This window comes from Leucopleurus acutus (assembly GCF_964270905.1).
Source record: "Leucopleurus acutus genome assembly, chromosome: 11".
Lineage (NCBI taxonomy): Eukaryota > Metazoa > Chordata > Mammalia > Artiodactyla > Delphinidae > Leucopleurus > Leucopleurus acutus.
The window spans coordinates 82031132-82055331 of record NC_139152.1 but is presented as its reverse complement, the minus strand read 5'-3'; the positions used below and the strand labels follow the sequence as shown (position 1 = coordinate 82055331).

Here is a 24200-nt window from a genome sequence, read left to right as displayed (position 1 = left end):
TTTTAAAAGATTGCATTGAGCTAAAAGCTGTGGAGAGAATAAAGGAAATATAAGTCACTGTGAAAATATAACCTAGTCTGGAAGAGATAATGAACAATGCAAGGTAGTATAAAATCAAATTATCAGTGTAGTGCTGCATGTCATGGCTTCAGAAGATGGAGACAGAGTCTTTTCTAAATTTAGCACTTGATTACCCACTGTCTTGTACTATGTATTAAATTACTTACAAGAAACATTCAAGAAGCTTTTGCTTTATAGTCTGCATGGACTACCCAGCAGTTTTTTCTGGCTTTGATGCAAAATCACTTAACAGTGCCAGCCCTTGCAGTGAATCATTCCTCAAGGGATCATCTCTTATTCCTGGAATTAAAATTCTGTCCCTACCAATTTGTGTTAATAGCTAAGATACTGGTCTCAAATCCTGCCCAAGTACTCACAGTCATTACTCTAGATGTATTACCTACAAAGTACTACTATTTATTTTCTTGCTTTTCCCTCTAGATTTTCTTTCCTCTTCTATATTTTAGTTTAATTCTGATAATATTTGGTTTAATAGGGAAAATGGAAACTCAAATTTATTAACTGCATACTATGTCATTATGTGCTAGTTCTTTTTCATTTGTGTTCTCTCACCTTTTTCTGCACACATAAACCCTAGAATGTAGTTATTAATCCTCATTTTTAAAGAAAAACTGAAATTCAGAGCAGTTAAATGAATTGTCTAACATTGAACAGGCAAGTTTTCCACAGACTCCAGCATCTGGTATTAGAATGTGAGTTTGGATGCTTTTTTGAATTAATATTTACTAATAGACAAAGAGTGATATTTAATGTTGTATATTTTATTCTAACAAAAAGTTGAGTAAAAAGTAGCACAGAATTGAAGATGAAACAGACAATGGAATAGGATACCATGAGTGAGAAACAGAGACACAGAAACAGATTCATGAAGACTTCAAATATTGGAATTATCAGACAGATTAAAAACAAACCCACTTTACTTGCTGCTTCTAATCAATAAAAGCAAGCCTGAAAATGTTGTTAGGGAATTGAAAATGCTAAATGATGATCAATGTATTTGAAAAAGAACCAAATAGAAATTTTAGAACTGAAAAGCATAACTGAAAGTAAGAAAAAGGTTTGATAGCAGACTAGACACAGCTGAAGAAAGAACCAGTAAGCTGGAAAATGAGTGTAAGAAACTATTCAGAATGCAGTACAGAGAGAAAAACGATGAAAGTACAAAAGAGAGAATAAATGATAAGGAGAATAAAGTCTGACATTATTTCACTGGAGTCCAAAAGGAGAGAAAAGAGAAAATGGGGTAGAGGCAATATCTGAAGTGATATGGTAAGGAGTATATGCTCCTCCAATAGTCTTTCCTATTTCTGCTTATCAAAACTACATCCTTTCAGTTCCTCAGGCCAAAAATCTTAGTCATGCCTGCCCTCTCTATTTCTCTTCTACCCTGTATCCAACACATCAAGAAATTCTATTAGTCTACCTTCAAGATACATCCAGAATCCAACCACTTATCACCAACTCAAATGCAAATGCCCTGATCTATCCTGGGTCACTGGTCTTAACAGATCTCCTTGCTTCCAGGTATTATACCATATAGTACACACAAGGGTACCCTAGGATGTTTTTATGGTTGACATTTTCTGTTTTTATTATTTTTTTCTTATTGTCTCCATGTTCTACTTTGTTTTTGTGGAGTTGGTTAACTCTGTTCAGAAGTAGAGACTGCCCATACCTTGACTATGGCAATAGTCTTCAGGCTCTGCCCCTTCCAGTCACTTTTGCATACCGATGGCATGCTAACCAGCAGAAGGGCAATCTAGAATTTCTTGTCTTCCACTTACTGGAAATATAACTTTGTGATTACCTTTTCTGTAAAAGGAGAATGGTAATAATAGAAGCTACTTCAAAGAATTATTTTAAGGCTATTTCAATGAGCTTCAGTAAGTAAAAGGAATTTAACATGCTCCCTGAGCATAATAAATGCTCAATAACCATTAGCTATTATTATCATTACTATGCCAGTCTCTGCTTAAATATCTTCAATATTTTGCATTGCCTACAGAATTAAGCGTAAACTTAACATAATAGTAAACCTTCTTTTACTTATCTAAACTTAGCTCCAACTTCTTCCTAATGTAATATACCAGCTTCATCTATGCTCTTTCCACCTCTGTGCCCTCATGTTTTGTGTTCTGTCCCAGCTTTCTTGCCTGAAAACTGCAGCTTTTCACAACCATCTTCCTTCCCAGCCAGTCTGATTTCTTCTCCCCCTGCTTTTTCACCATGCTTCATTTATCTGTTATTAACTCTCAAGTTATATTGCATTATAATTTGTTTGCATGTCTGATGCCACATTTGATTGCATACTTCTCAAGGGCAGAGATTTAAAAAAATTTTACTAGACTTTATTTTTTAGAGCAGTTTTAGGTTTACAGAAAAATCAAGCAGAAGGTATAGAGATTCCTCATATACTCCCTGCTGCCACCAGGCATGGCCTCCCCCACTATCAACATCCCCCTCCAGAGTGGTACATTTGTTGCAACCAGTGAACCTACATTGACACATCATTATCATACAAAGTCCATAGTTTACACTAAGGTTCACTCTTGGTGCTGTACATTCTATGGGTTGGGACAAATGTATAATGACATATATCCATAGTTATAGTATCAGAGAGAATAGTTTCACTGCCCTAAAAATCCACTGTGTTCCACCTATTCATCCCTCCATACCTCCTAACCCCTGGCTAGAAATTCTTTTCCAATTTATCCTTTTTTGTTGTTGTTGTTTTGTTTTGTTTGTTTTTGTGGTACGCGGGCCTCTCACTGTTGTGGCCTCTCCCGTTGCGGAGCACAGGCTCCGGACGCACAGGCTCAGCGGCCACGGCTCACGGGCCCAGCCGCTCTGCGGCATGTGGGATCTTCCCGGAACGGGGAATGAACCCGTGTCCCCTGCATCAGCAGGCGGACTCTCAACCACTGCGTCACCAGGGAAGCCCCCAATTTATCCTTTGAACATAACATAATACCTAATACATAATTGACCCCAAATAAATGTTTTTACATGTATGACTGAATGAATGAAAGGAGGAAGGGACAAATTAGAGAGAATGAACGCATCTTGTCATTCTTGCTGGCTGATGTTTTGTCTCTGTTTCAGTGGTTACTCATACTACCTTAGCCTACTCAGAAGATCACCCCCACAAACTACCGTCTTTCAGAACCTGGCTTATTTTTGAGATGCTTATTCAGACCCCACCATATATATTAAACCCGAATCAAGAGTGAGCTCTGGAAGCTTTTAAGACTTATTTTATGAATTATCTATTTAATTCAATGTATCACACTTGCATTTTTTGTTTCATGAACCTATGTCTGTATTCCTCAGTGAGACTAAATTATATTTTTGTGTGGTGGGTAAAGTTTCATCCCCTCACTTTTTATGAGCAAGAGGTGCCTTAGTAAATTATTGCTTTTCACTTGGGATTGTAGACAATGGCCATGGAACAGAGAAACTTGCTGGTCTCTAATGAAGTCACAGTCTTAGTCACTTTTACGTCAATTCAGCTAACTGTCTAGAACAAAATTATTGGGGACTAATTAAAAACATAACAAGGAAGTAAATTTTTTGAAGATTTGAGCTTACAACAGTTTTCCTAAAAAGTCATAGGGGATTGCCAAATTGTTGTCAAAATAATATAACTTCTGTGTGCTAGCAGGAGTTATTTACAGAACATTTTCCATCCTTTCCCCAGTATTTTAAACATTCTAAAACTACATCTTTGATCTTATTTTGTTTTGACATAAATTCAGGAAGAAAATGTTATACATGTTGCTGATTTTTAAGTCATCATTTTCTTTATTTGTGCTCCCCCAATACTGAACATAAGGGAAGATTACTTTGGATTTTTGAAATTTCATTCACTTAGTTTTTGACCATATAGGAAGATATATTTATCTGTGAGTGATAGTTTTTTTTTTTTGTCTACATTATAAAACTGTTTTGCACCAATATTTTTTCATCAAGTTTAATTCACTGGGATGCTTTTTTACAGTTTGAGGGATTTCTGGGAAAAATGCTTTGAGAAGCCTTGAATTGGGGTTTTATGAATCAGGGAGGTATGAAACTTCTCCTTTTAATAAAAATCAATACTCACTTGAAATATTATGGAAAAAAACTACTTCAATCATATAAAAGACATATTTTTTTAGTTAAGGTTTTAGTCATTTGTATAATGGCAGTCTTAACAATTATGCTGGATGATCTATCATTATGAATTAAATAATAATACTCTTCCTTCTTGGAACATTTCTACACGGGAAGGTATTTACCATTTTAAAAGAAAACAAAGCATTCAATAAACATTATTTTTAAAATATACTGCTGAGTGTATTCTTCACTATGATCTTGTAATTAATACCAGTTTTAAGTTGAAATCTCAATTCATGTTTACTAAAGTAATTTCAAGTCTTAAAAGGTAAACTGAGTGATTAGGTTCATGGTAGTTCTATTTTTATTCACAGAGAATGCCTCTGAGGTAGCAATTACTGCTCCAGGAACTAGTAACCATAGAAACAGCTCCACAGGCCCAACACCTGACTGCTCACCTCCATCCCCTGACACTGCCCTCAAAAATATTGTAAAAGTCATTCGACCCCAGGTAAGTGTCCAGCATGACATCATCTGCACTATAATATATTTCAATTTTGAATCAGTGCATGTACACCATTTATATTGCAATGCCTGGACTATCTTATAATAAGTAAATGGATTTGCAGATTAAAAGAATGGACTTGGAAGAGAATGTTTCCTTCCCTTGGAGCTGATGATAGACGTTGAAATCTGTATTGGCTTTTGGAAAAACGAATTTGTATATTACATGAAAAAACAAATTACGCTTACAAAAAATGGCTATTTCACGTCATTTTTCTCTTACAACATTTTAATAATTTTGCTCCAATTATTGAACTGCTACATGTTTTCTGGTGTTTCCTTCTCCTTTTGTCTTCATTTCTCTGGATATGCCACATTGTTTGTGATCACTTCTTTATCCTTCGACCCCAGTTGTTTATATATACGTATTTTTTCCAGTTCTTTGTGGCTTCAGACTAATTTTGTCTGTGTTTAATATTGCACCTCTCATTGCTCCTTATTTTCCTCCAGTGCTCACTTTCCTCTGGCTGTCTCTTTACCCTTTGTTCTTTTTTTCCATTCCTGTCACTTTTCTGTATGGGTTTCTTTCTCTTCCCCCTTCTCTTTCAGTTGGATATCCCAGTAGGCGGTTTGCAGGCAAGCTTTAGAAATATCATTGGGACAAGCTGTTCTGTGATATTTCATTGAAAATAGCACTTATAAAGCTGTTTGCATTATATTTTTGCCAACAGATGGACTCAGAACATGGAATTGGTGATGTTCTCAACCTGGCTTATTCTGAATGGGCCTCATAAAATCCAAGAGAGGGGAACTTTGGATCAGATCAATGCCATTCACTATCTACTTAGATATATAGTATGAACGAATACTTTGAGCCAATTTGCAGAACAAATATGTCTTTTAAGGTAGTTTTGGTCTAAATGAGCAATGATTTGTTTAATATCTAACCTTCTTTACCATAACTTTGGATTATTTTATTATAATCATCATCCTCATCAGTAAAATGGCATTTAAGCTTTACATATCCACTACAGCTTGTAGAACACTTTCATACAAATTGTTTTGTTTAACCTTTATCAGTTCCAAGGGAATGTATATTTTAGTGTTATGGATAAGGATATTGGCACTCCAAAGGGGCTAAGTTGTGCAACTGATTGGAAGTTTCTTTCCTTTCTTTGGTATAATAATTAATTGTCTCCTGCCATCCTGTTCAGAGGGTAGAAAAATCCTCATTAGGTTGTATAACTTGTTACATCTTTATGAGGCTAAAACGTACAGGTTCATAGGCATAGGTAACATTTCACACAATGTCCCAATATGTGCAGGAGAAAAATGTCTTCAATAATTCCTCTTCCTTCTCAGGGGAATTTGACCTAGTTCATTTAATTCAAGAAATAACCCTCACTAAACTTAGATTTAGATGCTAAATATCACATTTATTATCATTGTCTTTCTCATTAGATGAAGGTGTTTCTGGTATTATTGTGCAGCTGTTACATTTTCAGCATTTTAAACTATTTATGCAGGAGATTGCCCTATATATGTTAATAAAATCTATTACTAAACATATCTATCTTTATACCAATATAAATTCTCTAATGTAAATGCATTTGGTCATTCAATGAATGAAAAACAGATTCTTTTCTACATAATCTAATCAACTCTACAGGACCTTATTCCATGAATCCTCCTTTGCATACTCTATTTTGTTGTATTTTAACTTATTTTAATAAACTTTGAAGAAAACTAGAGGTAGTTTTAAAGCCAGAAATTTCATTTGACTCCATTCCTTGGTTCTGTCCATTTTTAAAAGTGTATGAAGGTAACTGACTCCACTTTCCTTTCTTAGATGTTATAATGTTGATTTAGGGAGGGAAAAATGAAGGGAGAAAGTCAGGAAACTAAGTCTGATAGTATTTAAATTAGAACCAATGCAGCCTGTATGTGTGTATGTTATAGACAATAACAGCTAAGGTATATAACTGGGAAAGAATATAACCTCAATTGGGCTACCCTTTCTTTCACCTCAGAGACATTGGTGCATTACTTATTTCTCCTCATGAGTCCTGATCTCCTGGGGTTCCTCATTCACTGTAGAGGGCAGAGAATAGAAAATTCAAGTGAAAGTAATTATGAAGGAGTATTGGGGTAGGACATGTGATTTCAGGAAAGGGTTTAGAGACCAGAGGGTGTGGATGGGGGACAGCTAGATGGATAGAATAGAGGACTCCCTGGTGTGTTTTGACAAGTCCCAGGTGTGTCAGGCATTGAACATTGTCAAGAACTACTGTTCCAAAGAACAGAGAATTATTAGTTAGCTTATATAAGAGCCTATACTGTGATCATAGGTTTAACCCTCTGAAGTGTTTGCTAATTCTCCTGGCTTTTCTGTCTGGAAATGCAAGAATGTGGTTTGATTGACTTGTGGGTATTCAAATACTTTTTTTTTTCATTTACTAATTAGAAAGTAATAACATGGTTGAGATGATCATTTCACTCTTAAAACTGGTGATGGGCCTTGAAAATAAAAGTATAAATGCAACTTTTATTCATGAATTTACATTTATCTGCCTGAGCATTAGCAGATGTGTTTAGCCTTATTGTGAGAAGAATGATATAGAATAGATGAGAGATAAAAACAGGACTTTTCATCTTATTCACTACAAATAGATACTGATTAGATAGAGCAAGTTAGGTTACGTCTCCTTTGCCTGATGCATACCTTTATCTAGGCTACTTTCCATAACTATAAATGAAGAATATCCATTGTAACCAAGTTCTTGCTTTCAGTATGAGGTAGAGCTGATTATACATTTCATGTATTTCTGTTTGGTGTTTTAATTACTTGGAAGCTACAGACGTTGCGGTGCTTTGTTGAGTTTGATTCTATTTGGCATATTTATTAACTCATTAAGTCATAGCTGTTAGTTCTGCATCCCGTATTTGATCTTTTTTTTTTTTGCGGTACGCAGGCCTCTCACTGTTGTGGCCTCTCCCGTTGCGGAGCACAGGCTCTGGACGCACAGGCTCAGCGGCCATGGTTCACAGGCCCAGCCGCTCCGCGGCATGTGGGATCCTCCCAGACCAGGTCGCGAACCCGTGTCCCCTGCATCGGCAGGCGGACTCTCAACCACTGCGCCACCAGGGAAGCCCTGTATTTGATCTTTTTACCTTTGCTTCTTTGGGCTCTTTCATGTCTTAAAATCCTCCAGATTGTGAAACGTTCTATTTTCAATTCATAGAGCCTGAAAGATTTATGTGCTACTTGCTTCATTTGTTTTTCTCCAGTGTATTAACCCACAAGCCTGAGTTTCTCTATTTAGATGAATTCACAAGGCTGGGTTCACTTACTTATACTTGAAAATAAAATTATTTTTAAATTTGAAAAAATACTTGAAATACTTGAAAAAATATTACCTTTAAAAAATTTAGGTAGGTCTATTGACATACAAGTTTTTTTTTTTTTGGCTACTAAATAATTATAGTTCCTTGTAATGGCTTTGTTTTTTTAAAGTTCTCCTGGTGAAAGTATCTTTTTCCCCTAATTGAAGAATACAATACAGTTTGATGGATTTTGACAGCTGTGTTTGTAGGTGTAACCACCACTCAAAGCAGGATATATATAGAACATTGGTGTTACCCCCAGAAAAAAGAGGTATACCTCATACTTCTTTCCAATCAATGGCCCCTATTCCTGCCTCAGAGACAACTGCTTTCTGATTTTTATCACTATTGTTAAGAATTGCTTATTCTTGGACTTTATATAAATGGAATCCTAGAGTGTGTGTGTGTGTTTTGTGTATGTCCAGGTCTGGCTTCTTTCACTCAGTGTAATGTTTTGGGGATTCACTCATGTTATTCCTTTTTTTACTGAGTAGTATTCCATTGGATTAATATAGTACAGCTTGTTTATTCAGTCTCCTGTTGATTGATTCTTGTGTTGTTTCCTGTTATTTTCTATTATGAATGAATATGCTGTGAAGTCATGTTCAAGTATTTGTAAATACATATATTTTCTTATAGATACCTAAGAGTGGGATTGTTGGGTAGTAGGGCAAATGAGTAGCTAACTTTATAAGAAACTTGCCAAGAGTTTTCCAAAGTAGTAGTTCCATTTTATAATCCCCAACAGAAATATCTGAGATTTTCAATTTCTCCACAATCTCTCCAACATTTACACTTACAATTTTTTCATTTTAACCATTCTTACGGGTATGAAAGGACTTTTCATTATGGCTTTAATTTGCATTTTCCTGGTGACTGGTGATACTGAGCACCTTTTCCTGTGGCTATTGCTCATTTTATATCGTTTGAGAAGTGCCTGTTCAAATCCTTTTTATGGGGTTGTTCAATTTTCTAATTGTTGATTTGTAGTAATTCTTTATAAATTCTCATGTAATTCCAAAAGATATGAGACATTTGTCAGGTTTATGCACTGCAAATATTTTTCCCAGTTTGTGTTTTTTAGTGGCACCTTTTGATGAACAGAATATTTTAATTTTGGTGAGATCCAATTTATCAATTTTTTTTTCATGGTTAGTGCTTTTTGTGTCTTGTCCAGGTTATAAATAAAGGTACCCATATTTTTCTTTCTAGAAGCTTTCTGGTTCTGGCTTTTGCATTTAGTTCTGTGATCCATCTCAAATCATTTTTGTATGGTGTGAGGTGGGAGTCGAGATTCATTTTTTTCCTATGTGGAAAAAGACCTTCCTCTCCTCGTTGAGTTGACTTAATGCTTTAGTACTGTTTACTACTTTAACTTTCCAATTCTTCATTGTTGGTATATAGAAATGCAAATGAGTTTTATATCATCCTTGTATCCTGCCACCTGGATAATTTCTTTTAAAAATTACAGTAGCTCCTTTAAAAATAATTTCCTTAGGGTTTTCTCCTCTCCTGTCACCTGAAAATAATGATGGTCTTACTTTTTTCTTTCTGATCTTTATGACTTTTATTTCTTTTTCTTACTGCTATGACTGCATTGCAGTGGTACACGGAAGGGGTAAAGCCAGAAATCCTTGCCTTATTTGCTATCTTTGAGGTAAAGCATTCAGTATTTCAACATTAAGTATAAGCTATAAGCTTCTTGTATGTACCCTTCTACTTCTAGTTTGCTGAGAGTTTTTAGCATAAAAGAGTGTTTTTTCCCATTTTTTCATTTTTTTTCTGTGTATATTTAGATGATCATATGACTTTTTTCTCCTTTCATTCTGTTGAAGTGATAAATACATTCATTTACTTTTGAATATTAATCCAACTTTGCATTTTTTTGGTTAGATACGTCTTGGTTATGATGTTTTACCCTTTTTATATAGTACCTGATGCAAGAGGCATTTTAGATAAAACATTACTGTGTGGAGAGATGGGTTAGACCTAAGGGAGTCAAAGATACCTGGTTGGCTGGGATTTGGGAATGATATTAATAGATATAGAAAAAACTTGAGCAGAAGTTTATTTTGATGAAGGAGAGGGTGGCATGATAAATTTGGTTTTGTAAGCTTACTGAGTGTGAGGCATGATATACAAATTGGAATACTGGTGGGGAATTATGGTGAGAGGTAGGAGCTTAAGGTAAAGATTTTATAGTCATTTATAGAATTTGATGGTGAAGGGAGATAGTACCAAAGGTAGTATGCTGGGAGATGTTTACACTTAAGGAAAAAAGTTAATATTTGTTGAGCACCTAATATAATTTAAGTTTCATGATTTTGGGGGGAATGGATATTATTATTGCCATTTTATAGGTGAGGAAATTGAGAACAAGGAAGTTTAAGTAATTTCTTCACATATACTTGATAAAGAGGACCTTAGCAAAAGAGAGAGAGAAGGAACATTGATAGAGTATAAAGAAGGAAGACAAAACATTTTCATGAATATAAAGGGAGAAAAGAAAACTGAAGAAGAGATTAGTCAATACTGTCAAAATTTGCCGGGAGATGGAGGAAAAGGGAGATCAAAATGTCACTTTATTTGCTGATTATGAGGGCAAAGACCTTCAAGAATGCAAATTCCCTCAAGTGGAGAAGGTAGAAGCTTGAGATGCAAAGAGTTGAAGAGTTGGAGAAAAGCAATGCACTGACTGTAGATTAATCTTTTGAATAGGTTTGTGGTAAAAGGAAAGAAAGTATTATGGCATTGTGTTGAAAGATGGGCATGGTTAAGAAAACAGTTCTGCTTTCATTTCAGGATGCAGGAAATTAAACCTCGTTGTAGAGAATAGGAAAGAGGACACTGAAAGTTGATTAGAGAGACATGAATGATGGAGACTGAAATGTTAAATTTTATAATAGAAGGAGTGACTAAATCTAATTAGCTCCAAAGTTCAAACATTCTGGCATTACTAGATGCAAGAGACACTTTGGATAAAGCATTGGTTGTTAAAGTACTGCTTTCTTGGGCTATGCCCTCGGTGGTAGTTTTAGCTGGGTGTGTTTTTCCACTTCTTTCTTCTGTTTCATGACACAAATCAAATCTAAAGTAAGAGAAGAGGATGTTTGAGAAGTGACCCAAGGTGGAGGCAGAAAAAGAGACTATTTTAGTACATTATCATAGATAAATCATTCAAACAGGTGCTTAATGTTGAACATTATAACAACATATTTTAATGAACATAGATGGATACTAACAGGAAGCCAACCTTAGAAAATTTGAAAGTTCTGATTATTTTGAGGTACTCCTGGTACTGTCCAGATCCTACCACATAATTTAAATCCCATCCTAAGTAGAATTCAGCAGAATGAAATGATTCCAGGCTGCACTCTTTTGCAGCTAAGGAGGGACCCTATGAAGAAAAAACAAAGAGGCCAGAGGGGCAAAGAAAAGAAAAAGTCAAGGGCCCAGTTTTCTCAAGAGGCTAAGGGAGATGATTTGCAGAAAGATGAGCTGTTCCTGAACTCCAACACATGATGGATTCTGTTTCGATCAGATGACAACTCAACTTGAAGGAATTAAATACTTTGGGTATTCTCCTGGACTTTCTGTGTGCTTAATGAACTAATAATAAAGTAATTTAATAATAAACCATACTATTTCTCCCATTATTAATGGTTTAGAACCGGGGTTGTATAAAATTCTTGCCAAATCTAGAATAACATTTTACTGGGCACTGTAGGGTTATAAAATACATATGCTAAAATTTAAAATTAGAAATGAGAGTGGGTATGTAAAAAGCAAAGACATATAACTCAGAATGAGTATAGCAAATTGTATTAGGTTGAAGCAAAAATAGATAAGGTATAAAAAGTTTTTCAAAGAGGTAATCTTTTAAAAATATCTTTTTTATTGAGCATTGAACCATTTATTTCTGCTATTGCACATGTGTTTCATATATTTCTTATAAAAACCCTACAAGGTAGGTGTTTTTTCTTTATTTTACTGATTGGGTCTGAGACTAGGTTGAATAATTTTCCCAGTGTTACACAGCCACTAACTGGAAGAACTCTGATCTCCTAACTCCAATAGTCTATTAATGTTAATTACTCATTAGGGAGAAAATAATCAAGATGGCCTATTGATATTCCAGAAGGATGATGAAGTTTGAGAGGAGAATAATAGATTAGAAAAAGGAAGAAGAGCGGAAGCATAGATGGCAACAGTTTGTAGCCTGAGGAAGGGAACCAAAGAAGACTGTATACTATCATTTGGAGTCTTGCAGCCAAAGCTAAGTAATAGGAGAAAGCTGAAAACAGAAAGATAATAAAACAATAGAAAATAATCTTATGTGAAAAAAAGAACATTCTGGAAAGGAAAAAAATTGAGGAAGAAGTCAATGACCCCAACAATCAACCAGTAGTCTTCAACAAATTGGAATGTCCTGGAAAACTTTTTATTTTTATTGAAGTATAGTTGACTTACAATATTATATTAGTGTCACATGTACAGCATAGTGACTCAATATTTTTATAGACTACATTCCATTTACAGTTATTACAAAACAATGGCTATATTTCCCTATACTGTACAGTATATATCCTTGTTGTTTATTTATTTTGTACATAATAGTCTGTACCTCTTAATTCCCTACCCTCTTCTTGCCCCTCCCCATCCTTCTCCCCACTGGTAGGAGGTGGGAATCACCCCATATTTAGCCAGCATCATCCTAAGCAGATTCAAATGATTTAGGGAACTTAAAAAGTCTCCCAAATACGTTACCTAAAAGCTAAAGTTGCTATCTTCAGAGCCAATTGTGGATGAGACAGTGAGAGTGAGAGCATCGTCTCTCAAAGGTCACATTTCAAGTGTGGGCAAATGTGATTTAATTGGCACTATAATAACATGTTGGGTCATTATAGGGCTTGTTCCCTATATCTGTGTGTCTCTTTCTGTTTTGTTATATACATTCATGTGTTTTTATGTTTTAGATTCCTCATATAAGTGGTAACATCGAGTATTTGTCTTTCTCTGTCTTATTTCACTAAGTGTAATACTCTCCAGGTCCATCCACGTTGTTGCAAATGGCAGAATTTTTTCTTTTTTATGGCAGAGTAATATTCCATTATTTATATATATATACACACACATATACCCATCTTCTTTATCCATTCATCTGTTGATGGACACTTAGGTTGCTTCCATGTCTTGGCTATTGTAAATAATACTGCTATGAACTTGGGGTGCATGTGTCTTTTTTTTTTTTTTTTTTTTTTTTTTTGCAGTACGTGGGCCTCTCACTGTTGTGGCCTCTCCCATTGCAGAGCAACAGGCTCTGGACATGCAGGCTCAGCGGCCATGGCTCACGGGCCCAGCTGCTCCGCGGCATGTGGGATCTTCCCGGACCGGGGCATGAACTCGTGTCCCCTGCATCGGCAGGCAGACTCTCAACCACTGCACCACCAGGGAAGCCCCATGTGTCTTTTTGAATTAGTGTTTTTGTTTTTTTTCAGATATATATCCTGGAAAACTTTTTAACAAAATGCCTGGCCCTATCCCCCAGACCAATTAAATTGATATCTCTAAAGACAGGTATTTTATGCAATCGTATGTAACATTTTGCTTTTAGTACCTTTTTTTTAAGAATTAAATTCTAATCATGCTCTGTCACATACCCTTCGTGTAACTTTTCTAACCCTCAATTTGTCAGCAAAGTGAGGATGGTGTTTGCCTTGCCTGCTTCTCAGGGACATAGTAAAGCTCAAATCAGATAATATGTGCCATGGCACTGTGTAAATTATAAAGCTCTATAGTGACCCAACTTGTTATTAGAGTGGCAATTAAATCACATTTTCCCACATTTGAAATACGACCTACGAGAGATGAACCTCTCACTCTCGCTGTCTCATCCACAGTTGGCTCTGACGATAGCAACTTTGGCTTTTAGGTAACGTATTTGGGAGCCTTTTTAAATTTCCTGAATCATTTGAATCTACTTAGGATGATGCTGGCTAAATATGGGATGATCCCCACCTTCAACATTGCATGCCTTAGAGATGTCTCCATAAGATAGCCATGGGAAGTATAAACTCCTGAAATCTGGGACATGAGAGAATCCAATGAAGATAAATGGCTCAGTGTTGGGTCAGGCTGACCCAATGCAGGGGAAGGAAAAACCAGCATCCAGAAAGCATCCACTGTGAACTGCATCTTCCATTAGTGACTAAAATCACCATCATTCTATATAGAGATCGTGCCAATCATATGTCAGAGGAATATTAGTCATCCTCATTTCTCTTCTTTTGATGAAATCCTGGCTGAATTTGTCCACCAGGAAAATGGGAAGTTATTTGTTACTGACACTTTCAACATGTAAAAAGAATTTTCATTTCCTTTTCTAAGCATGAAGAATAATTCTCTGAATTTTGTGCCCACATTGCCATTGACAAACAGCAGACCTTATTGAAGTGGTGATTTTCTTTTGTGTTATTCAGGTTTCTTCTTCCACGTACATAAAAATCTCAGTGGATAAGGTTCTTTGTCATGTCTTTTTCTCTAGAGCATCTCTAGGCACTCTGAATAAGAATGCATAGATGAAAAATGCTCTGGAAAAAATTTCCTTAAAAAACAATATGTCCAGAAAGTAGAGTTGGCATTATTACTTTAAATGTCTTAAGTGGTAGATTAGAATTTGAAATCTAATCTCATCCCTCCTATTAGGTCATTTGTTATTGACTTGCACTGGGTAAAGTTAAAAGCCCCCAATTACCTCTGCCTCTAATTCATGGAAACCTGTTTGACCGCATGATGAATAGTGTACCTAATGTATGAGGCTGAAGCTAATTACTTCTGTTTCCTGATCTTTGCTGTTCTGAAATTGTGGAATTTAGCTCTGCAAATATCACAGAGCCCATTGTTACTTTATTTGTTCATTCATTAAATAAACATTTAATTGAACTGTGCCTACCATATGATGGGCCTCATAAGAGGAGATTTGAATATGAAAATGACCTAAAAGAATCTTTAATCAATTGAGGGAGACTTGCTTTAAACAGATAATGTTTGGAATTTCACTGATGGAATTTATTGCTGGAATTCCCCATGGATCATCCTCAGACCCCCTTCTCTTCTCAGTCTACACGTACTCCTATATACTCGCGTCCAGTTCCAGAGCTCTAAATGCCATCTATATTCTGATTACTCCTAAATTTATATTCCAGCCCCAACCACTTTCCTGAACTCTAGGCTCATAACCAGCCAGCTAATCTAAATCTCAAATTAAATATCTAAGAAGCATTTTAAGCTTAACATTTGTGGCGCTAAACTTTGTATTTCAGTTAATAGCAGCTCAGGCTAAGAGACTTGACCCCATCGTTGATTCTTTTCTTTCTCTTACTCCCTCACATCCAATCCAACAGAAAACCCAAGAGGCCAGCAATCCTCAAAGTGTGGTTTGGGACCGCTTGGCAGTCTCCAAGACCCTTTCAGAAGATCTGTGAGGTCAAAGATATTTTCATAATAGTACAAAGAGATTTTGCCTTTTACACTCTTTATTTTTACACCAGTACTTAGTGGAGTTTTCCATCGTTGCACTGTGATGTTCAGTGACATCATAGCTCTGATGGCTCATGAAATGTGCACTTGTGTATTCTTATGTCTTAAAAGTATCTCAGTTTTAATTTTTTATATATTGAATATTTACAGATATTATACCCTTATGAACAAACACTCTTTAGTGTTCTCAATTTTTAAGGGTGTAGAAGAGTCCTGAGATTGAAAAGCTTAAAAATTGTTCCTCTATCTTTCCTTTCAAAATATGTCTTGACTCAGGACCCTCTTATCATGTCGAATAAACCATTAACATCTCTTAAGTGGACTTTTGAAAAAGCATGTAACAACCTAATTGGGAAAAGAATTTGAAAAAGAATAGATACATGTATATGTATAACTGAATCACTTTGCTCTACACCTGAAACTATCACAACATTGTTAATCAACTATACTCCAGTATTAAAAAAGAAAAAGAAAAAGCCTCTTAACCTGTTTTGTTTGTGGCACTGATCGTTGTGCCCTTATCATCCTTTTGCAAATCAGCAGATAGACTTACGTAAATCAGATCATGTTATTCATCTGTTCAACCTTCTCATCTCACTCAGACTAAGGCTTACAACACCCTATATAATTTGATTCTCTCTTTAACCTCTTAATCTGTCTCCTGTCATTCTCTACCTAACTCATTTTACTCCAGCCAGGCCATCTCCCCTGCATGACCTCAGATAAGCCAAACAGCTCCTGCCTTAGGTTTTTTGTTCTCATCCTTGACTTGCCTGAAATGGCCTTCCCTCAGAGACCTACATGGCTTATTATCTTTCTTCCTTCAGGTCATTATTCAGATGCCACCTCATGAAAGAAGCCTTCTCTGACCACTGAATATAAAATAGCCACTATTTTACTTTCTATCTCCTTTATGCTATTTTTTCTTTATAACGTTTTTTCATTCCTGAATTAGCATTTATGTGTTGATTTGTTATGTGTCTTTCTTCCTCATTTGAATGAACATTCCATGAGAATGAGAACTGTATCATATTATTATTATTATTAAACTCTCAGTCACAGCACCTAGAACAGCACCTGGTACATAATTTGTGCTCAATAAATATTTGAATTAATTAACTGAGAATGGTTGGGTAAAGGGCAGTGAAGACTATTCTAGGAAGGGGGTACTCAAATTGAACTTTATATTTGAATAAGAATTAGCTAGATGAAGTGGTAGATACATAGTCCAGGGAGCAGCATAGGATGCGTAGGGCATTTAAAGTTTTTTGACTTAATGCTCTGACAAATCCATCTAGGATATTCTAATGAGTCAAGAAGTCCCAAGCAGATGTTCTACCCTCTTCCCCTCAATCAGAATGTCCTAATCTCTACGGAGTACTCATCCTGAGTATTGTTCTTGGCAAAAGAAGGGTTTTCATTGTAAAATATATAGAGGAAATACAGGGTTAAACACTTTTCTTTACTGAAGAATTTTTCATAGCCTTCCCCCACTACCATCTCTGGAAACTCACTAATATTTTTCACAACTAGTGATCTGTAAAACATAATTTGGGAAGCATGATCCAGGTCATTTGATATATTTCTTTGTAGCTGACCCGAGCAATTCCATTCTGGTTTGATTTTTTCACTCATTCTCTATGAATTCACACTGTTGAGAAAGGGAGCATGCTGACTCAGCAATAAGTAGTGTGATTCATTTAGTATGTTATATATAGAGTGGTATCTATACATTGTCTACTTAATCTTATAAGCAACCATGTGAGATAATAGGACCATTATGATTCCTATTTTATATATGAGGGAAAGTAAAATGAATATAGTGTGTATTGTATCATGCTGACAAATAAGTTTTAAATCAATTAAGTTAAATGCCTAAAACCCAGAAACCAGTAATTTGAAGGATCTATATTTTTTACTATAATACGGTATTATTTTAGCATCATTCTCCTTTATACTGATTGAATTGTACTGAATAAATTTGCTTCAAACATTATATTAGGCTCTATGAGGAATAAAAACATTTACATAATTCTCTGGGCTTAGGAGACAAATTAACTACATTGCTTTCTTCTTCTCCCAGACTCAGAACCAATTGAGAGATGGGATGCAGGAGTTAAACTAATTAAAATCAAACATCATATATTTAACTTACTGATAGACTAATTGGACAGTGTGATTCTAGGTATGTGGCCAGATGTGCTTGCCCCTGAATTAGACACACATCCCAACCTATCACTGGCATAGCTAGACAATCTACAAGGTGATTTTGTCACAGAAGAGCAGAGACTACATTATGCTGACATATTGGCTCTGAAGAGGAAAAACCCAGAAGGAGCAGAGATGAGCATGCTTAGTTTATTCCCCAAAGTCATTTTATAGCTGTGTAATTCTAGCTCCTTAGGGGAGAAATGAGTGAAGGGTAGGAGAATAGGCCAAGAACATTCCTCTAATGGAATTCCCCTTTTTGTGGAAATATGAGCCCAGAGAGTACAAGTTCAGCTTAATAAAAAGATAATAAGATATACTTCATTTGGTCCAGCAGCCTAGAGTGTCTGGATAATAAGACTTACTATACTTACTTGCCAGACATCATCTCACTCCAAAAATCTGCTCTTCCTTCCTTATATCAGTTAATGGCAGCACCATGTAGTCAGTTTCCCAAACCAGAAATTTAGGTTGCCCTAGATGTCTCCCTTACCTTCTCTTCCTCAGTCTAATTAGCCACCAAACCAGGATAACTCTGTTTCCCAAATATCTCCCAAAGCTTTTCGCTTTTCTTTTTTTTTTGTGGTACGCGGGCCTCTCACTGTTGTGGCCTCTCCCGTTGCAGGCTCAGCAGCCATTGCTCATGGGCCCAGCCGCTCCGCGGCATGTGGGATCTTCCCAGACTGGGGCACGAACCCGTGTCCCCTGCATATGCATGTGGACTCTCAACCACTGCGCCACCAGGGAAGCCGGGCTTTTCTCTTTTCTTCACTCCCACTGCAATTGTCTCAGTTCATCTTCTCTTGACTTGCTTTTTGAAATAACTCCCACAGTGTCTCCCTTGTTGTCATTCTCATCTGATTCTAATTTACCTTCTATATTTCTCACTGTGATCTTCATGTTATTATTCTTCTATATTTTGAAACAATCAAAGAATTATATTACAGCAAAGTTAGAAACACAATATAAAGATCTTTTTCCTGGGGCTTCCCTGGTGGCGCAGTGGTTGAGAATCTGCCTGCCAGTGCAGGGGACACGGGTTCGAGCCCTGGTCTGGGAAGATCCCACATGCCACAGAGCAACCGGGCCCGTGAGCCACAATTACTGAGCCTGCGCGTCTGGAGCGTGTGCTCCGCAACAAGAGAGGCCGCGATAGTGAGAGGCCTGCGCACCGCGATGAAGAGTGGCCCCTGCTTGCCACAACTAGAGAAAGCCCTTGCGCGGAAACGAAGACCCAACACAGCCATAAATAAATAAATTAATTAATTTTTTTTAAAAAAGATCTTTTTCCTGGAACTATATGTAAGATGTTAACCTGATGCCCCATCAGCCCGAAATGCCTTAGTGTGCTATTTCTTGCAAAAAAAAAAAGAAGGACATTTAATCAGAAAAAAACCCATCAAGATCAGATCATTAACCTTGATATATTACTACCATTTAATCGTAAAACCCCATTCAAATTTTATCAATTGTCCTAATAATAACTTTGTGGTAAAATATACAGTCCAGAATCATATATTGTGTCTATTTGTCTTTTCTCTTTAATCTCTTTCAATCCGAAACAATCTCTCAGTCTTGTCTGGACTTTTAAAACCATGACACATTTGAAGATAACAAGTCAGTTATTTTATAGCATGTCCTTCAATTTGGGTTTATCTGATACTTCCTCATAATTAGATTCAGGCTATTCATCTTTGTTACAAAGATCCAGAAGTGACTCTGCATTGTTTTGTTGTTGTTGTTTATTGCATCCTACCAGGTGGTACATGATTCTGACTTGTCTTATTTCTGATATTGTTCACCTTGATCATTTAATTAACATTGTGTCTCCCAGGCTTCTTCACTGTAAACTTATTCTCTATTTTCTGTAACTTACAAGCATTTGTGGAAGAGTACTTTGAAACTATATTAATATCCCATTTCCTACAAAACATTCAATTTTAAAATTTATTTATATGTATTTGTTTAGACCCATGTTTTCCTATTTTAGTCAATGAGTTTTACAACATTACTCTCATTATTTGTTTTGATACTTAAATGATTCCTGATTTTGCCAAAGGGAGCCCTCCTGTGTCCTTTTCACATATCCCCATCATTCTTGGAGCACTTTCTTACTTTTGGGAACAATAAGATATTCTAAACTTATATATAGTTTTCCAGTCCCAGATATGGAATCAGCCATTTCGCCAAGAAACCCAATTTCTTTAGTGGAAAATGGTAGCTAGATGCCAAGATTTAGGCACTAGGTATATTTATTACTGTTAGGATGTCACCACTGCAAGACCCTCTCAGTGCACAGAGCTAGGAAATATTTACATGTTTGGACAATATGTATACATGTGTATATACAAGTATATTTATGTATATGCATCTATTTTATATACCCATCTTTATAGATATTGAAATTCATGAGTTCATAGTGATACTGTGATTTCAGTGTGAACACCACAGAATTCATTTTCATATTTGTAATTTATTTTCTGATAGTTAGAAACATGACCTCCATTATCCTTAATGTATTTAGTTATTTGATCTGGTTCCTAACACCATTTAGGGCTATCCCCATATGTATACACCAGCCTCACCCCATTTGGATTCTGCCTCCCCGTGCCAGCCCACCCCCACATAGATGCCATTTCACGCTGCTCAGGGTGTGTCACACACCATGCAGTCCACCCTCCCCTTACCTTCTGTGTGCTCTGACTCTCCGCTTTGGGCTGAGCCTTGGTGAGTCCCCTCTTCACTCTGGCATTGCTTTGACTCTTCACCCCAGCTGCCCTCCACACACTGTTGAGATGTGTGACACCCAAGCCAGGCCTTTCCTCTGTGGGGCTACCCTCCTCACCTTGTGTAGGCTTTGTCCTCCAGTGCCAGATTCTCCCCCTGGGTGGCAAATGATCTTTTTACACTGTCAACCTGATCATGTTATTCACCTTTGTAAAATACTCGTAAGATGCTTATTACCTCATGGTAACATCCAGACTCCTCAATAAGGCATTAATCCATTTATCGTCTTGTACTGTACTCCTCTTTATGACTACCATCCCCTGCATGCAATCACACTAAACTCTTACAACTCCTGAAAGGAAACTTGTTCTCTCACACTTTCTGACACAGTCTGGAATGTGTTTCCTTCTTTCTATTCCTAGTTAACATCTACTCTTCCTTCAGGATAAGATCACCGAATTAACCCTTCCTTACTCCATCTCCAGTGAGATGCGCTTATCCATTCATCCATTTCACTCATATTTGCTGAGTGAGTGCTATATACCAGACTTCATGCTAGGTACAGGAAATGTAACAGTGAGTCAGACAAAAAGAGGTCCCTGCCCTCAAGGAGCTTATGTTCCAGAGAAGGTCGATATACAATGATCAAGTAAACAATAAGTAAAGAATGTAATTTCAGATTGTGATAAATACTATGAACTAACTAAACAGAGTAAAACAGAAGTTGGAGGAGTAGCCAGTACTTTAGAACAGAGAAGGCCTCTCTGAAGGTGATGTTTGAGTTGGAACATGAATGAAGAGAAACAGTTAGCCATGCAAAGAGTCAGAAAGAGAATGTTCCAGGGAAAGGACATATCAATACAGAGGTCCTAATGATGAGATGAACTTGTGATAGAGGAACAGACAAAAGGCACGTGTATTAGGGGAAAGTGCTCTGAGATGAGCCTGCAGAAAATGGGGAACTAAGTAGGTCTTTGTAAAAATTGTAGATTTTACTCCAAGTGCAATTAGAGGCCATTGAAGGGCTTAAGCAAGGAATGTGACATGATTCATTTACATTTTTAAATGAAATAGAGAGCAAGCAGAAGTAGGGGAAATAATTCAGATGTTTTGTAGTCATCCAATAGAGAAAGTGCAGTTCTTGGATCAGGGTGGTGCAGTGGAGGTATAGAATAGTGAATGGTTTTGAGACACATTTTCAAAGTAGAACCCAAATATTTGCTGTTCTGTTGAATTCAGGGGATATAGGATGTGAATCAAGCATTTCTCGGTTTATGGCTTGAGCCACTGTGAAAATCATGGTGCTATTTACTGAAATAGTGAGGTCTAGGTGAAATCAAGGGATTTTTGTACAATTTGTTTTGTTTTGGTGTTGCTGGGGGTGGGGAGCAAGAGTCCAAGGGTGATTTTGGCTGCATAAAGTTTGAGATACCTTCTAGATGTCAAGTAAAGGTAAGGTTTTCTAGTCCTTCCACCATGTTCCTTAAGCATTATGTGTATACTTCCATGTTATTTTTATATGGGTATTATAAGAGTCTATTTATGCAGCAAAAAAGATGAGAAAATTTTATGGAAACCATATTAATTACCTTACTATTTATAAAAGCAAAAATTGCAAATGATCCCCCACTAGTCTGTGAAATTTTTCTTCTTTGATTTTTGGTGTTTAGCAAAGAACGTGACAATAAATATTTGCTGAGTGGACTCAGGGATAACTGATGTAATTTAACATGACTTCTTAGGAAAGTTGTATGAGACAGGCACCAAACCATATTGCTATTTTACTTAAGATTATTTTTCCCTCAAATATTTCTTGAATATCAGAAAGACACTTTAAAACTGTCTTACATCTTCCGTTGGATTCCATAAAAAATACAACAGAGATATCAACACAAACAGGTATCTACATAACAATTGCAGTTATACATGAAATAATAAATTAAGAGGATCATTAGATTAGTGAAAACATATGAGAAGAGACTATTTTAAATAAGTTTAATCACATAAACAAACACTAGGCAATGCACTCTAACAAAATAGTGACAGTGATTAATAGCAACTTTAGAAGAGATATTTTCTTATCTTCTCATCCTTACACATCCTCTTTCTCTTTCTGTCAGAATAGTTACCAATGATTGGCTCAGCAATCATTTCTCTATTGACTAACAAAATGTTTGAAATGATAGAGACACTGGCTGTCAATATTTCAAACTTAATCTTAGAGACACTAGCATTTACTTAACATAAAATCCTCAAAAGTAATCCTGACGGAAAAGGTAAATAGTCTTGACTACATAAAAATTAAAAGCTACACTGCATCAAAAAACCCCAATTAAAATAGGAAGCAAGTAGCAAATGAGCTAGAGATATTTATAGTAAATATAAACAAACTGTTAATACTCTAATAGGCGAAGCACTCTTACAAGACCATAAAGAAGACTAATACATCTATGGGAAAAAACAAAGAATATGAATAGATGATTCAAGAAAGAAAAAGATGAATATCTAATAAACATAAGGAGAAATGTTTAACAGCCCTACATATCAAAGAAATTCAAAATTAAATTATAGCATTTTAGATTAAAAAATGGTTAAAACTTTTTAAAAAATGAAAATCCTATGGGACTTCCCTGGTGGTGCAGTGGTTAAGAACCCTCCTGCCAGTGCAGGGGACATGGGTTCGATCCCTGATCAGGGAGGGTCCCACATGCCACGGAGCAGCTAAGCTCGTGTGCCACAACTATTGAGCCTGTGCTCTAGAGCCCGCAAGCCACAACTACTGAGCCCACGTGCCGCAACTACTGAAGCCCACACACCTAGAGCCTGTGCTCCACAACAAGAGAAGCCACTGCAATGAGAAGCCCGCACACTGCAACGAAGAGTAGCCCCTGCTCGCTGCAACTAGAGAAAGCCTGAGTGCAGCAATGAAGACCCAATGCAGCCATAAATAAATAAACAAATAAATTTATTTAAAAAAGAAAGTTTGTTGTTAAAAAAAAATCCTATGGTGAGTGTAAGGTGAAGGCATGTGGTATAGGCATTCTCATAAACTAATGGTGGAAATGTTTCTATAAATCTTCCTGGTAATGTGAATCAAGAGCCATAAAAAAAATTTATTCTATTTTTAATCTAGTAATTTCTCATCCATACCAATGAAATGCTCAGAATGAGAGAGAAATCTGTAAAACATATTCATTGCAGCACTATTTTAATAGCAGAAATTGGAATGAAAATTTTTCTGTTTGAATGTAAGATAGAATATTAAAAGATTAAATTATTTTTGAAAACTAATTTAATCACATCAGGAACTAACATGGTAACTCTAAAAATATAAATTTGTCAACTGTAAAATAAACTAGAGTCTGTATCTATTGATTACTTGCAAATTTGTAATAAATGTGTGCTCATATATGTGTGTATAAGTATGTATATAAAATGAGTGATTTAATTTTTTCTTTATTCTGTGTGTGTATGTGTGCATGCATGCATGTGTGCACGCATTGTTCGAATCTGCTTCTGCTATCTGTACAGGAGAAAAAAATTATCCAAATCAAATAGGAAGTGTAAAACTCAGATTGCTTCTTCAAGTGCTATACCATTTTTCCTAAGCCTGTTCATTCACTCCCTAGCTAAAAAACCCTTAAAGTAGGTTTGATCGCTATTGC

At 36.2% G+C, this 24200-nt stretch overlaps 1 protein-coding gene across 7 annotated transcripts in view; it reads left to right on the top strand.

The window, feature by feature from the left end:
* ANKS1B (ankyrin repeat and sterile alpha motif domain containing 1B) overlaps positions 1–24200 on the top strand; it is a gene marked incomplete at both ends in the record, with an annotated part of 1174646 nt that overhangs the window by 500401 nt on the left and 650045 nt on the right. For all 7 annotated transcript variants that reach the window (XM_082850046.1, XM_082850043.1, XM_082850045.1 and 4 more), the window contains one exon: positions 4548–4684. In XM_082850046.1, coding sequence (XP_082706172.1) covers positions 4548–4684 — 137 coding nt within the window. The remainder of the gene's footprint in view (positions 1–4547; positions 4685–24200) is intronic.